The following is a 14,916-nucleotide window of genomic DNA, read 5'->3' as shown; positions in this document are numbered from 1 at the left end:
GAACCATGAATTCTACTGTCTACCAAAAAATCCTGAAGGAGAATGTCCGGCCATCTGTTCGTCAACTCAAGCTGAAGCGATCTTGGGTGCTGCAACAGGACAATGACCCAAAACACACCAGCAAATCCACCTCTGAATGGCTGAAGAAAAACAAAATGAAGACTTTGGAGTGGCCTAGTCAAAGTCCTGACCTGAATCCAATTGAGATGCTATGGCATGACCTTAAAAAGGCGGTTCATGCTAGAAAACCCTCAAATAAAGCTGAATTACAACAATTTTGCAAAGATGAGTGGGCCAAAATTCCTCCAGAGCGCTGTAAAAGACTCATTGCAAGTTATCGCAAACGCTTGACTGCAGTTATTGCTGCTAAGGGTGGCCCAACCAGTTATTAGGTTCAGGGGGCAATTACGTTTTCACACAGGGCCATGTAGGTTTGGATTTTTTTTTCTCCCTAAATAATAAAAACCACCATTTACAAACTGCATTTTGTGTTTACTTGTGTTATATTTGACTAATGGTTAAATGTGTTTGATGATCAGAAACATTTTGTGTGACAAACATGCAAAAGAATAAGAAATCAGGAAGGGGGCAAATAGTTTTTCACACCACTGTATAGGAGCATAGGAGTGACAGACGCCAGCCACTTGCCTCTTGCAGTGGGTGCAGTTGGTAAATACGCGGGCCGACTCTACTCATTTACTCTGGCGAAGGGGTAGACTTGATGATCACGGTGAAGAAGTATTGGGGTAAGCTTGCCGTTCTGTCGTCGATATTTTTTTTTTGCAGTGACTGAGCGCTGATCCCATAAGAACCTCAACAGAAATATCATTCTTTTTAGTATTCAAATAATTCTGCAAAGAAGATATATATTATGTAATACTTTTAAAGAAGCTTCCTGTTCAAGAAAAATGATTAAACAAAAATCGTTTGCAAAATACTCAAAAACTAAGATGTAAAAAATAAAAATATATAAATGTTCTTTTAAGTAAAACGATTTTATTTACTTTAGTTCTAAATACACTAAAAAGCAAAAAATCTATTTTTTGTTAACCACAATTTTTGTGGTTATATGTGACTAAATAAAATTGTAGAGATTTAAATGCTTAACTCCCTTTTGTTGATTTCATTCTATTTTGCCCTTTCTCTGTGCAGTTTGCTCCCTTCATTTTATCTTAATAATGACAATTAAAAACGGAAGCCAGACAAACAACACGGAGTAATCAAAGGCTGCAACTACTTTAGCGTTAGACCCACTAATTAGAAAATAATGAACAAAAAATAGAATGAAAATCAAGATGAAAATATTGTTAAAAAAATACATTATCCTCTTTAAAAAAATCCCTGTGTGCGTCCAGGTGTCCGTGTGTGTGTGTCTTCTGGTGAAGTGCGCATGCGCGGGGCACGGTGCGATGTGCGATATTACTGTCAGAGAAAGTTAGAGGCGTTTTACAGAAATACAAACCAGTATTACTGCGAGAGGAAATTAAAGGTACACAATACAGTGACGCATATTACAGCCACATACAAGCCAGTATTACTGTCAGAGGAGATTAAAGGCATATTACCAACGCGCACGCCTGTATTACCGCCAGAGAAAATTAAAGGTATATTACGGACGTACAAGCCAGCGGACGTACAAGACAGTATTACTGTCACAGAAAATTAAAGACACACAATACACGGCGGCAGCCCACAAAGAACGGTCAGCTCAGCAAGTAAACATCAACAAAAGAAAGGCTGAAAGACAAAGAAAAATACGACCAACAAAAAGAATGAGGGCAAAGTCCCTTGCGATTTAATATAGACTGTTCCTACTAATGTTTATGCACTACTGTTCTAGTGCCCGTTATTGTAACGGGCTAAATGACTAGTTCCCATATAACTGCTTAGTACATTTTTAAACAACTTTAGTTTTCTAATTTCTATATTGTTCCCAAAACACAGAATCTAGGAAATATCAGTTCACTTTATTAGCCCAGGAGTCCACTTAAAAACTTAAGCGGTTGGAACAAAAACCTGCAGCCACAGGGGGTCCCCCAGGATCGACTTCCAGTACCCCTGATCTAAAGAAACCCACAGAAACACAGAAAGAAGGGGTAAACTGTCCCCCTTAACTGTAACTGAGCAGGAAGCTGGACCCTGGGATTTAGTGACGACCACTTTAAAATGCTTTTGAAGCTCATTAGATAACAATCTGACAGCCTTAGTCTGGACGGCTCTATATGGACAACTATCTAAGGATATGTCAACAATTAACCTGTCATTGTCCTTAAAAGAAGCAGCAGCCCATGCCTGGCATTTTAAAGTTATTGTATATACAAAGAGAAACATCCGTTCGTCTATCCATCCAACTCCGTATGCTATTCAGGATGAAGGGCAGCATTGGGTGCAAAGATAAAACCGACCCTGAACAGGATAGGATGTCCATATAAACTGAGATCTCACAACAAAACAAAGGAGCACGACTGCCCAAATTCTGCCCAAGGCAGCTTTCTGTGGTTGAGATGTTTAGACAGGATAAAGACCCCTGTTAAAGTGTTAGGCACCATTAATCAGAGTGAACTTTTCAGGCACAGACATTGACAAAAGAAGCTTTAAGATCCAACTGTGTCCCCCTAATGTTTTTAATTTCTACACACAAAATACAATACCCAGTCCCCCTATGGATACAAGGCGGAAAGCATTCAAGGTGTGTGAAGCCGGGCTCAGGGAAACCAGAAGGCCGAGTGCAGGACTCACTTGTGCTTGCTGTTTTCTGTTAAGTCACTGTTTATTGGTATCAAGGATCCATTCATGTTGCGCATCTAAAAGGAATAGGAAAATAAAATTATTACTGGCTAGAACACATGACATAGTCCCCATATACCTAAAAGGAAACGCCAAGTTGGCAAGCTTGGGAGGCATGGAAGGATCAGGTGTTTATTACCTAACGTGACATGATTTTGTATTGCCTAAGATGCCTGAGGGTACACAGCATGGCCATGCTGCCTCCTTTTTATTATAAGAGCATTGCACTTGCCTTGTTAGTAGTTTAAGTCTCTTGTAACGTGCTTGCACTCATTAATGTTGACTATACGGAGCACTGAGCCAACATGATATATGGGAGGACTGGCACCCCAGCCGGGGTGGTACTGGGGACCTTACCCAGCTAGGATGCCCATCTCACGTGGAAGGTGAGAAAGAATATTTAGAATTAAGATGCTTCAGCCTTTCCAAAATAACAAAAGTATGGTACTAACAGAACTATAAGAAGTGTGTCACTTATGCAATAAATAAAGATGTGTTAAGCTAACCAAACAAATTGTAACCCAATACAGACACTAAGCTGTAAGAGTATATTCTTGTAAGACAAATGTACTAAACTAACTTTTAAGGTAGCTTTTGATATTGTATAATCAATTATAATGGGCTGTGCATTAACCGACAGTATAACATTAATCCTTTTATAAGCTGAAAAAAGATTCTTAAATTGTAACTGCCACATAGCCGTTGAAGTGTTGTAACCCTGATGGTGCAGAAGAATAGGGAAGTACACGATTTGCAAAGGGCTGTCTCTGTAAAACTAGTCATGGCTGAACTGCATAGCCTAAGTTGAATAGGGAACCTGGAATTTTGGATATGCAGACAGTTCCTCTTATCTAAAGACTACCTGTGTACTTCTCCTGTATTGATCTAATGTGTCATCTTAAGCTACTTGCAAACTCTATGTGACCTCAAAATGAACTGCCGCTTTTCTTTTTTTCTTCTTGTCAACGAACTTGAGTATAAAGGAAGATAGACTTCCTGCTAGCAGGCTAGGCCGCCTGTGACAAACTGAGCTGTAACGTGCTGCAGCCTCTGCCACCAAGAATAAAGAAATTGCTTTTTATTTTTAATTGGTGTCCGCCTTCTGTTGTTCTCGACTTCAGCGTCCACAAAAGACAAGGGGAGACAGCTTGTGCAAGACATTGTCTCCTGCAGAACGCTAGGTGGCAGCCCCCCTGGGTTGTGGTATCCCCACTGATTCCCACAGGGCACGCTGGAAATTGGATCAGCAAGCCCTACTTTGTCGGGCTCCAGTCTCACCTGGAAGACTGGATCACAATTTTTGAGACACCGGAAGTACATAGTCTTACCCATCAAAGTCTCTTCATTCTGGTCCCCAAATCACGCCCTGTCTCTAATTGGCTCTGTCTCTCATCACTTCACCACTGACAGCATGTGTGGTGAGCACAATGGCACAATAATGGCTACCGTTGCATCATCCAAGTGGTGGATGAAGTGGCTCCCCACTCACTTAAGCGCTTTGAGTACTGAGAAAATCATTCTATAAATGTAAAGAGTTATTATTATTAAAGTAATCAGGGCAGTTGGCTGCAGTCATTTTGCAGAAAGGACACCTGGTAAGAATGAAGCTGCTTTTGTTAATCGTAAGTACTGACGTTCCATTAACATGCAAGTTGTCTGTGAGGCCAAGATGAGACTAACAAATGCCACGGCTCAGTGGCTTGGGTCAATTCATGATTCAGTTATTCTGAGGCAAGGGGGTCTTAGCAGATAACTTGCTGATGAGGCCAAATGTGATGACTAACTTGTTAGTAAGGCTGAACCCTCAGTTTTTTTTTATATGGCCTATACCAGGGGTGTCCAACTCCGGTCCTGGTGGGCCGCAGTGGCTGCAGGTTTTCATTCAAACCCTCTTCTTTTCCTAATCAGTTTTTGCTGCTCATTAACTTCTTTTCCCTTCATTTTCATAGCCCTGTTTTTAAGGATTCAGTCCTCTGAATTGATTCTTTTCTTCATTAAATGGCAGCCAAACAGAAATGAGATGTGAAACGAGCCAACAGATGACCAGCTAAACTGGAACGTCAAACTCCAGCCAATTTCACTCCAACCAGTTTCTTAATGAGAAGCCAATTTTTGCTATTAATTAAAGTCGTTATTGAATATCAGGACTTGTTGCTGCTCTCATTCTGCCACAGCAGACTGCTGATTTTCTGCTTTTTCTAAGACCACCGTCAAGATGTTTGGTGACCTGAGCAGACCAACATGACCGAGACCTTCACCTTTCTTTATTTTCAGATTAGCTGGTCATGTGGCAGCTTGTTGTGTGTCTCATTATTATTAAGGAAAATGAAACAACTAAGTGGTCAGAGTAACATCAATTAAAACAAAGGCAAAACAAGTGAATCAGCAGCAAAAACGGCTCGCTAAGTAAGAAGATGGTTAGAATGAAAACCTGAAGCTACTGCGACCATCCAGGACCGGAGTCAGACAACCCTGGCCTATACTCTTCATTGTCACAGCAATCATGTCATTCCATATGACATGAATTTTTCTGTGTTTTGGCTGATGCATACTTTCACGCTCGACTCCACGCAAAGCATTATAAATGAGACCTATGGAGTTATGCTGATAAATTAAAGTGAAGAAATCTTGAATGATTCTAAAGTGCAGATCATTTAGCCATGAAGTTGTTTGAGTGTAGCCGACTGCAAATGCCAAGGACATATTTGTTTACACTATGCCTAAAGAGTGGCACTTTCATGACCTTCCGTTATTTTCTTCTGTTTTACTTTAATGGGTCACTTACGTCAGGCAGCAGGATAAGTGTGCCATCAGGAGGAACATCTACATACTGAAGTGGCCTCTCTCAACGCAAATAAAGTAATCCATAGCTGAATGCTTCTCTGTTTTAAAATAGAGGAGTTTTCAAATCCGACAATGCTTTTCAAAGGAATTTCAAATTTCAAAAATTTACATTTCCCAGCAAACATCAATAGATAATAAAGAGACCAAATTCCAACAAAATCAGCCCATAAAGGGGGAGAAGTAGTTTCATATGGACAGACAGACAGATATGGCGATCATAGTAGGTGCTTTCACATTATTATATACTAAAAAATCAAGAGTGGTCTTCCCTGGACTTTCTCATATACTCAGATATCCATCCATCCATCCATTATCCAACCCGCTGAATCCGAACACAGGGTCACAGGGGTCTGCTGGAGCCAATCCCAGCCAACACAGGGCACAAGGCAGGGAACCAATCCTGGGCAGGGTGCCAACCCACCGCAGATACTCAGATATGAGGATGGATATTTAAGGAGTACACTGCAAGACAATGATTATATTTTTATATTATGTACATTAACGAACCATCAACAACAAATCAAATCAAATGAATAATATATTGAACATTATTATAAAAGTAAAGTTGAATAAATCAGACTCTACAGGTGCATGAATAAAAGGTAAAGTACCACTTCTGGTTAGCGGAAAACGCTCAAAAGTTAATAGAAATCTGTTTTGTACCTAATATTTGAATGCAAAATTTGGTTGACCTTAGAGAAAGCGCACTCAAGTTATCGTGTTCACACACACAAACACACACAGACATAATTCCAAAAATGGTATTTTCAGACTCAGGGAGGTCTAAAACATTGAGATTCATCAAAATCTCGACATTAAAGCTTTGGACAATTCCAATACTTTCCCTATACGAGAAAGTAAAAAACACAGACATAGGGAGTATATACAAACCCCACATACAGTAGATGTCATGTCTCTGGAGCTGTGTGACAGTGAAGCCCACCTCATCTCACATTCAACTAAACTATCAATCACTTCTGTTTCAATTTCAGTTTATTACCTACAGCCCACGAATCCATGCTGTGTAAATAATCATCTCACTTGCCAGGTTGGACATTGGACCTCATGACCAGACGGTAAACAAATGTCTGCCTCTGGTGGTAAAGTGGATATTGTCACTCCATTGTCAGTCCCACTTTTTGCCAATTCAAACCTGTCTCGTGTCTGATTCTCCCTTGTGCAGGCAGCTTTGAATTGGAGTATGTTTGACTGACAATTGACAGACAATATTCACTTTTCCACCAGACACACACATTTGTTTAAAAAGATCATTTACAAATTCCCAATGAAGGAAAGCCTCACACTTTGTGCTAACATCACAGAAATTTTAAAACTTGTCAGTCATACATGAGTCACTACCTGTAAAAAAATCTTTCATTCAGATTAGGTCTGTAAATATATTTATATAGCGCTTTTCTCAGTACTCAAAGCACAATCCACACAGGGAGGAACCGGGAAGCAAACCCACAATCTTCCACAGTCTCCTTACTGCAAAGCAGCAGCACTACCACTGCGCCACCTGTGAGGAGAGGGGAGCATGGAAATCCTGGAGGAACACCGGATGCAGTCAGCAAAGGAACCCGCACCTTATTAGAAGACCGGCAAGAGAGCAAGCCAAATCATGAAGTCAAAACGACAGAGGAATGGCTTCATAACAACAACGTGAATGTCTGGAGAGGCCAAGTCAGAGTTCAGATCTTAATCCGATGGAAAATCTGTGGCTGGACTTGACAAAGGCTGTTCACTCACAATCCTCATGAAGCCTGACAGAGCCTGAGCAGCTTACCAAAGGTGAATGGGGAAAATGGCAGTGTGGAGACGTGCAGAGCTAAGAGAGAGAAAGAGAGATCTGTGCACACACGACTACTAAATATTTCTTTTGTGTTTTACATTTGTAATTTATTTAGAGCAATTTGCAGAGATCTGTTTTCAATTTGACATTAAAAAGTCTTTTTCTGCTGATCAGTGTCAAAAAGGCCAAATTAAATCCACTGAGAGTCAATGTTGTATTATAATAAAACTAGCCGTCCCCCATGGCTCTGCTCGCATAGTAGTGAAACAGGACAAACTTTAAAAACCAATAAACAAACAGGTATCGCTAGCTCAGCACAGGCAAGGTGCACTCCAAAACGCAGAGGGAGACTGGCTCCCCACTCCTGATGTCACGCTTCCCTCACCTATCGGCCCATAGCCTCTGTCTCTGTCTCCTGCAAGCAAACTATGATTCTTAGCGTAATGAGAGAAGTCGCAAAATGAACCAGGATGTTCAAGAAAATTCTAGAAAAAAGCCCGATCTAAATCCATTATGTAGTTTTCTCATTTGCTAGCTAAGCAGATGTAAGATACACCCAGAGGCTGGCGTGTGAGTGACGAGGGCCCTGCCCAATGGCCTTCTGCATCTCTCCCAGATTGGCGCAAATAAATCGGTACTACAAGTGAACTATGATAATAAAATCAGTCGGATTGTTTGAGCAAATTACAGAAAAAAACCTGATCTAAATCCGTTAAGTAGTTCTCCCGTGGAAAGCGGACAGACATACAAACAGACAGGCAGACAGATGTTGGATTTTATATAGAGAGAGATGTGAAAAGTTGCAAGAGGGTGAAGACTTTTAATAGGCACTGTATATGAAACACCCCAAATATTTAAGTTACATTCTAACTTGCAGGGAAAACCTGGGGGTTGGTGGCAGGATTGGCACTCCAGACACTGTAAAAAAAAAAAAAAAAAAAAAAAAAAAAAAAACTCACACTGTTCAGTGTGGTGCTGATTTACTTTCTCATATACAAAATATAAGGAAAGTATTGTAATCTCCCAAAAATTCAACCTCAAGAATTTGATGAATCTCGACATTTGTCTAAAATAAGTCTGATTTACTTTCTGAGTACAATTAACTTTCTCATAGGGAAAGTGTTGTAATTGTCCAAAAATTTGATTTCGAGATTTTGATGAATCTCGACATTTTAGACTTCCCTGAGTTTTGGAATGATGTCTGTGTGTCCATCTGTGTGTAAACACGATAACTTGAGTGTGCTTTCACTCAGGTCAACCAAGTACTGCATACAAGTATTTGGTACAAAACATAGATTCTATCAACTTTTGGGCTATTTCCGCTAACCAGAAGTGGTACTTTACCTTTTATTCATGCAGCTGCAGAGTCCGGTTTATTCAACTTTACTTTTAGAATAATTGTACAATATATTATTAATTTGATTTGATTTGGTGGTGATGGTTCTTTAATGTACATAATAAAAAAATATAACCATTGTCTTGCGGTTTACTCCTCAAATATCCATCCCCATATCTGAGTATACGAGAAAGTCGAGGGGACACCACTCTTGATTTTTATATGAGCATTCAGATCTTAAGTACGAACTGCTGATCTATACTGAAAATGTAAACCAAATTAGAGCTCTCCCATTGCAACACCCCTCACGTCATGTTGCAACACCCCCAGTTTGAACAGCTCTACTCTTGAGACTGTGGAGCTTGAAACTCTCAGGACGGCTGTTGTTTCTGAGATGCTGGAACCAATAGTCCTACCAGGGCTGCCTTAACAGCATTATATGCCCCCGGGCAAAGCAGTGCACTGGGGGCCCTACCTACACAACCACTCAGTAAATCACAACGTACAGTACATAGATTAGCATGGGGACCTCTGGCAACTGCCTAGCATGCCCATGCGTTAAGATGGCCCTGAGGCCTACAATGGTCAACATAAGAAGATAAGAAATCTGACAGATGAAAGGAGACCATTCCATCCATCAAGCCCGTTTGTTTAGTCAACAGCTCAGCTGTCCCATATCTCATCCAGATTCTTCTCAAAGGTTGTCAACTCCATGTCTCTGTAGTTTGTTCCAGATTTCCACGACTCTTTGTGTAAAGAAGCACTTCCTGGCTCCAGTCTTAAAAGCACTTTCCCTTAATTTCCACTGATGTACTTGACGATGTGATTCACCTTAAGCTAAGAGAACATTACTGGATCTACTTTATCGATGCCTTTGTGTATTTTGAAGGCCTGGATTAGGTCTCCACGCAGTCTCCTCTGCTCAAGGTGAAACATTTCATGTTTCATTTTTAGAGTCTGTTTTGGAGTAGAACATGTCCTTAAGTTCCATGATGCACTTGGTTGCTCTCCTCTGCACAGCTTCAAGTGCTGCTATGACTTAGATCAACGTCTTTGCCACTCTAAATTGAATTTGTTTAAATTTTTAAATTCAAATTGAATTTTCTAAATTGTGAATTTCCCCTTGGGATTAATAAAGTATCTATCTATCTATCTATCTATCTATCTATCTATCTATCTATCTATCTATCTATCTATCTATCTATCTATCTATCTATCTATCTATCTATCTATCTATCTATCTACTCTAATTTTTGATCCACCTCCTGGCTGTATTGCACACTGCAATGGGATTCAGCTGCATGACTAGCTGTTTGGCATAGCAGGCAAGCAGGTGGACTTAAGTGCCCACTTAGTGTGAATTGTGAGGTCTACATCAGACTGTCAACCTTGTGGTTTCTACTCTAAACCCTTAACCACAACTATTAACTGTAGTATAATAATATACTATAATAATCTATATATACACAATACAATAAATGTTAGTGTATTGAAAAAGAGCATTTTTAAAGACATTTCAATGGGTGAGAGGGCAACTTCTTCATATAATCCATTATGTTACAGTTATGAGACAAACCCAGCTCATATTTGGTGGTCGTTCATTCACTGCACAGGAATCCTAGCAGATGTGCTTCAAGCAGAACCCACACGGCATTTTTCAGTTCCCCTCTGCCTAATCACATAAACTGCTGCCATGTTAGTGTGAGGGTTACAACAGGGTGTCATCTGTAGTGTGCCCATCCTAAACTGGGACTTGTGATGTATTCTGATAAATGACCAAATTGTTCCAGGATGGCGTACTGGTCTTGAATTTCCATTTCTGGCTTTGTTTGTACAACTGGAGTACACAACCCAACCATAAAGCCTGAGGTGATTGTCCTTTTGTTGAAATGTATAATTTTGAACTGAAAGTGAGGTGTTCATATGCCAGGAATTTGCATTATCAAAATGCATTAGAAAATAAGTCAAAGCAAAACAAAAATGAAAGCTTGGCTCACGCCCATCATTTTATTATTATTATTGTGTGCCAAGGAAAACCACACCTTGAAATTCAGAAGCTAACATTAAGAGGAAAAAAAAACATCTTAACAGTCCAGTAACGGCAGGAATTTGCACATACTGTAATCATAATTATACAGAATAAGTACTTCCAAATGAAACACAATACATATTTGTATAAGGCTGTAATGAACCTGTTTTTAGATTCGTGAAGGGTCAGACTATAATTTTCATAAAGGAAGGGAATCTGCTGGTTTACTTTGCTCTCTAGGGTCATCACAGCCTTCAACTGCGTTAGGCGAGTTTGATCAGGGATGGATCTTATCTGTAATATCTGATCTATGAAATGATGCTTACACTGTTTTATAAGCACTTCAATTTAATCTTTAACTTTTTTCCTTGCAGCACTATGCCATACTTGTTAACGTGTACTGGGTTAAAATCCCACAAACAATCTTTGCCTCTGCTGAGTTAATATTTATATTTAATATTACATGCACAATGCCATTCAGCACAGATGTCACACCTACAGTTACAGAAATAACGCTCATTTCTGTGGAGAATTAAATGTCTAAAATATGTCTTTTCCTCCACAGGATCCATCCATCCATCCATTGCTGATCCCACTTAGTCCAGCTCAGGACTGGTATTATAAATGGTGGTGAAGTGGGGAGTCCTGCTTCAGTGTGAACTCAGCCTTCTGGGTCTGAGGCCTACACCTGATTACTGTTTGTGCGGAGCTCCATTCATAATCGGGATGTGAAAGGTAAGTTACCGTATATACTCGCATTTAAGTTTTCCCGCGGATAAGTGAGGGCTTGATTTTACCGTATAATTTCCAGTATTTTATAATGTCAGTTGTATAAATCGAATGCGGAAAACTCACACTATTGGTCCAAGAGATTATGATATGCTAATGCCAACCTGACAGAGTAACCACGGAGCACACAGGCTTTCTTTTTTCTATGTATTGTGCCTCTGTGACCACACGGTGATACCCGACCTACTGTATTCTGAAGCGACATTTGCACTGATTTGTGTTTTTTGTATCTCACACCCTCATACACCTTTATCATAAGAGCATCCCTTATCTACAATGGAGCATTTGATCAGAAGAAAATATGAAGCTAGTTTTAAATGAAAAGTCGTTGAAGAGGCAAAAGAATTTGGTAACTGCGCTGCTGCAATAAAATTGGATGTGTCTTAGGAATTTGTGCGAGATTGGAGGAGGCAAGAAGATTTTTAACTTTAAATTTAAGTGTCGCATTTTTGAACGGGTATATAAGTCGGGGTCTGATTTTATGGTCGATTTTTAGGGTTTAAAGACCCGACTTATACGCGAGTATATATGGTAATTGCTTCTTTTAAATTGTCCTCATGTGGGTGTTTGTGGGTCCTGAAACAGACTGGTGTTCCATTTAGGTTGGGCTCTCGTTTTTTGATGGATTTAGTCAGGACACATTCCATGCCTCCATGTCCCTGACTGAAGTAAGCAGTTTGGAGAACGGTCTTTCTCTTCATTTAACAGAAAACTGCTCTAGGGGCACTGTACAATGGCCGACCCTGCCCGCTGACCTCCAAAGGTCATGCAAAAAGACAAATTTCCCCTCGGGGAATAATAAATTACATCAAATCAAAAATCAAAATCAAAAATAAGAAGAAAATGGTGTGTTATATTTACTCTTTTAAGTCATTTTAAATCACTTTTACGTTTTATTCACTTTTACCAAATGTTAAGCCCAACAGAGGGTCAGTCAATTTATTTATAGAGCACATTTAAAACAGCATCAGTATTGCTGTAGCCAAACTGCTTTACAATAAAATCTCTCTCTCTCTCTATAATATATATATATATATATATATATATATATATATATATATATATATATTAGTGCATCCGGAAAGTATTCACAGCGCATCACTTTTTCCACATTTTGTTATGTTACAGCCTTATTCCAAAATGGATTAAATTCACTTTTTTCCTCAGAATTCTACACACAACACCCCATAATGACAACGAGAAAAAAGTTTACTTGAGATTTTTTGCAAATTTATTAAAAATAAAAAAATTGAGAAAGCACATGTACATAAGTATTCACAGCCTTTGCTCAATACTTCCACCACACACGGAAGTGCTACTGGAAGAAGCTCGTTGGGCACCTGGACTCCTTCCGGGTGCCCTATAAAAGAAGCCAGCCACCAACACTCAATGGCTGGAGTCAGAAGGAAGAAGACAAAGCTCTTGATGATGAGTGGAGGTGGAAAGACTGGCGGCAATAGGGACTGTGCTGTTTGTGCCTGTGTGCCGTGTGGACTAACACCTGTGTCCTGCCTGTCTGTGTCGGGGTTAGGGAGGCTGTCCACGCCCTTGGGCATCACAACGGTTAATCTAATCTGTATCTACTCTATATGTACTGACTCACTCAATCAATCATCAACATAAACACTATTCCTTATTTAGTTAAAAACGTTGAAATTTGGCAGGATTGTACATCTAGGTCAATAGGTATCCACTAAGAAAGGATATTCTGATATATCAATATTCAGGGGTAACCCCAGAAAAACTAAGCATCCCAAAATCTCAAAAATGCTTTGATTGATTTGACTAAAACGTGGAGGCATTACAGAAAAAAAAAAGATAAATGGCTGACTTGTGGTTTATTTTTATATGTCCATTATTGTTGAAATGAATGCTATAGTAAGCAGGATGTTCTTAGCAAAAATGTAATTTTCTTGCTGAGGGTTGAGAAGGAATCACAGAGATAAACTGGGCTGTAGATGAAGGCCAAAATGGAAGGTTGCATGAAGCTCAAAGAAAACGTGGTCAGCTAGTTGCACCCTTGGCTAGACTGTCTGAGCTGTTGGCAGTCCTCGCAGTGCGTTATGGAATACATACAAATTCAGTGAGGGTTGGATGGGCAGTAGGGTATGGTCGTCCCACTTGGATTGTCAGCCTCGCTTATATACAGTACTTATACTTCAAACAACTGAGTGGGTGACAGGGGCCTTTAAAGGTAAAATACACATAATGGAGAACTGAGATACCCCTCAGACCGCAATGTGCTGCTATGCTCCATTTCGCAAAGCAGAAACAGTGAGGTGGCAGCCCACTCCAAGCCCAGGGTACAACACAAGCCAGAAGTGACAGCATGCCCTGGTCAGTTTAAATTCTTGCACAGCTCAGTAAAGGCAGGCCCCATGAACAGACATAGAAGAGGTGGAAACTGTACACGGTTCACCATATTATTTCTTTTGAACTGCTTGAAACGTTCAATTTATTGCACAGGCCAAAAAATGTGCATCGCATAAATGTCAGGGCTGTATGTAATAAGTAAAGTAAACCATGATTTAGTGTATGTTGCTTTTGATGGAAACCCTCCAAAACACTGTAATGGTACAAGAATATAGATCTAAGCATTATATTCAAATCTGATTAAAGCTACCATTTTCACACGATGTGTTACAAGGTGAAATTATATTTATATTCAAAACTCCCATTACTCCTACTAATGACAATTCAAAAAGAATAGAGTTTTCTGCAAAATTGTGTTTTCTAGTGACCAAAAACAAAAGTCGTGGTCAATCACTAGGAAAAGCAAGAATGGATCTACAACACAAATGTTTTACTCATGACTGATTGTCTGTAGTATGTTCTAGAGCAGGGGTGGGCAATGTCTGTCCTGGAGGGCCGCAGTGGCTGCAGGTTTTCATTCCAACCTAATTGCTTAATTAGAAACCAAACCTTTCCAATCTCAGACTTTATTTAATTTTATGGCTTGTTAGTCTGCAATGCCAGGTTCTTATATCATAGATTTTTTCCTTTCCAAGGGTATCATCAAAATGCTTTGAAGCCTGTCACATTTTCATTTAAGTGTTTTAATAAATCAAACAGTGCATGATGAACACACAGAGATGTAAATCGAAACAAGCTAGATGAAGAACTGCTGACTGCTTTGTCATTTACATCTTATTGCTATTAAGCAGCCATTAAAACACTGAATGCAGATGCTTAAGACTGAAATAAGCAATTAAGGGTGGGGAACCTTGGCAAGTGAGACCACTAAAATGAAGCATCAAAATGTCACTTAAGCAATAAGTGTTTCATCAGCAGTAATTGACTTCTCATTAAGCAACTGGGTTGGAACAAAAACCTGCAGCC

General features: G+C 39.7%; 1 protein-coding gene across 2 annotated transcripts in view; it reads right to left on the bottom strand.

The window, feature by feature from the left end:
* Positions 1-14,916, bottom strand: part of si:zfos-1056e6.1 (uncharacterized protein LOC107988029 homolog) — a 49,422-nt gene that overhangs the window by 22,320 nt on the left and 12,186 nt on the right. For both annotated transcript variants that reach the window (XR_007933571.1, XM_051919418.1), the window contains exon 4: positions 2,740-2,804. Coding sequence is in view for 1 of the 2 variants with exons in the window: in XM_051919418.1 (XP_051775378.1) it covers positions 2,740-2,804 (65 nt within the window). In the remaining variant the exon portion in view is untranslated. The remainder of the gene's footprint in view (positions 1-2,739; positions 2,805-14,916) is intronic.

The sequence above is a fragment of the Erpetoichthys calabaricus genome, chromosome 15 (assembly GCF_900747795.2).
Source record: "Erpetoichthys calabaricus chromosome 15, fErpCal1.3, whole genome shotgun sequence".
Taxonomy (NCBI): domain Eukaryota; kingdom Metazoa; phylum Chordata; class Cladistia; order Polypteriformes; family Polypteridae; genus Erpetoichthys; species Erpetoichthys calabaricus.
The sequence above is the reverse complement of the archived record's forward strand: the minus strand, read 5'-3'. Positions and strand labels throughout refer to the sequence as shown.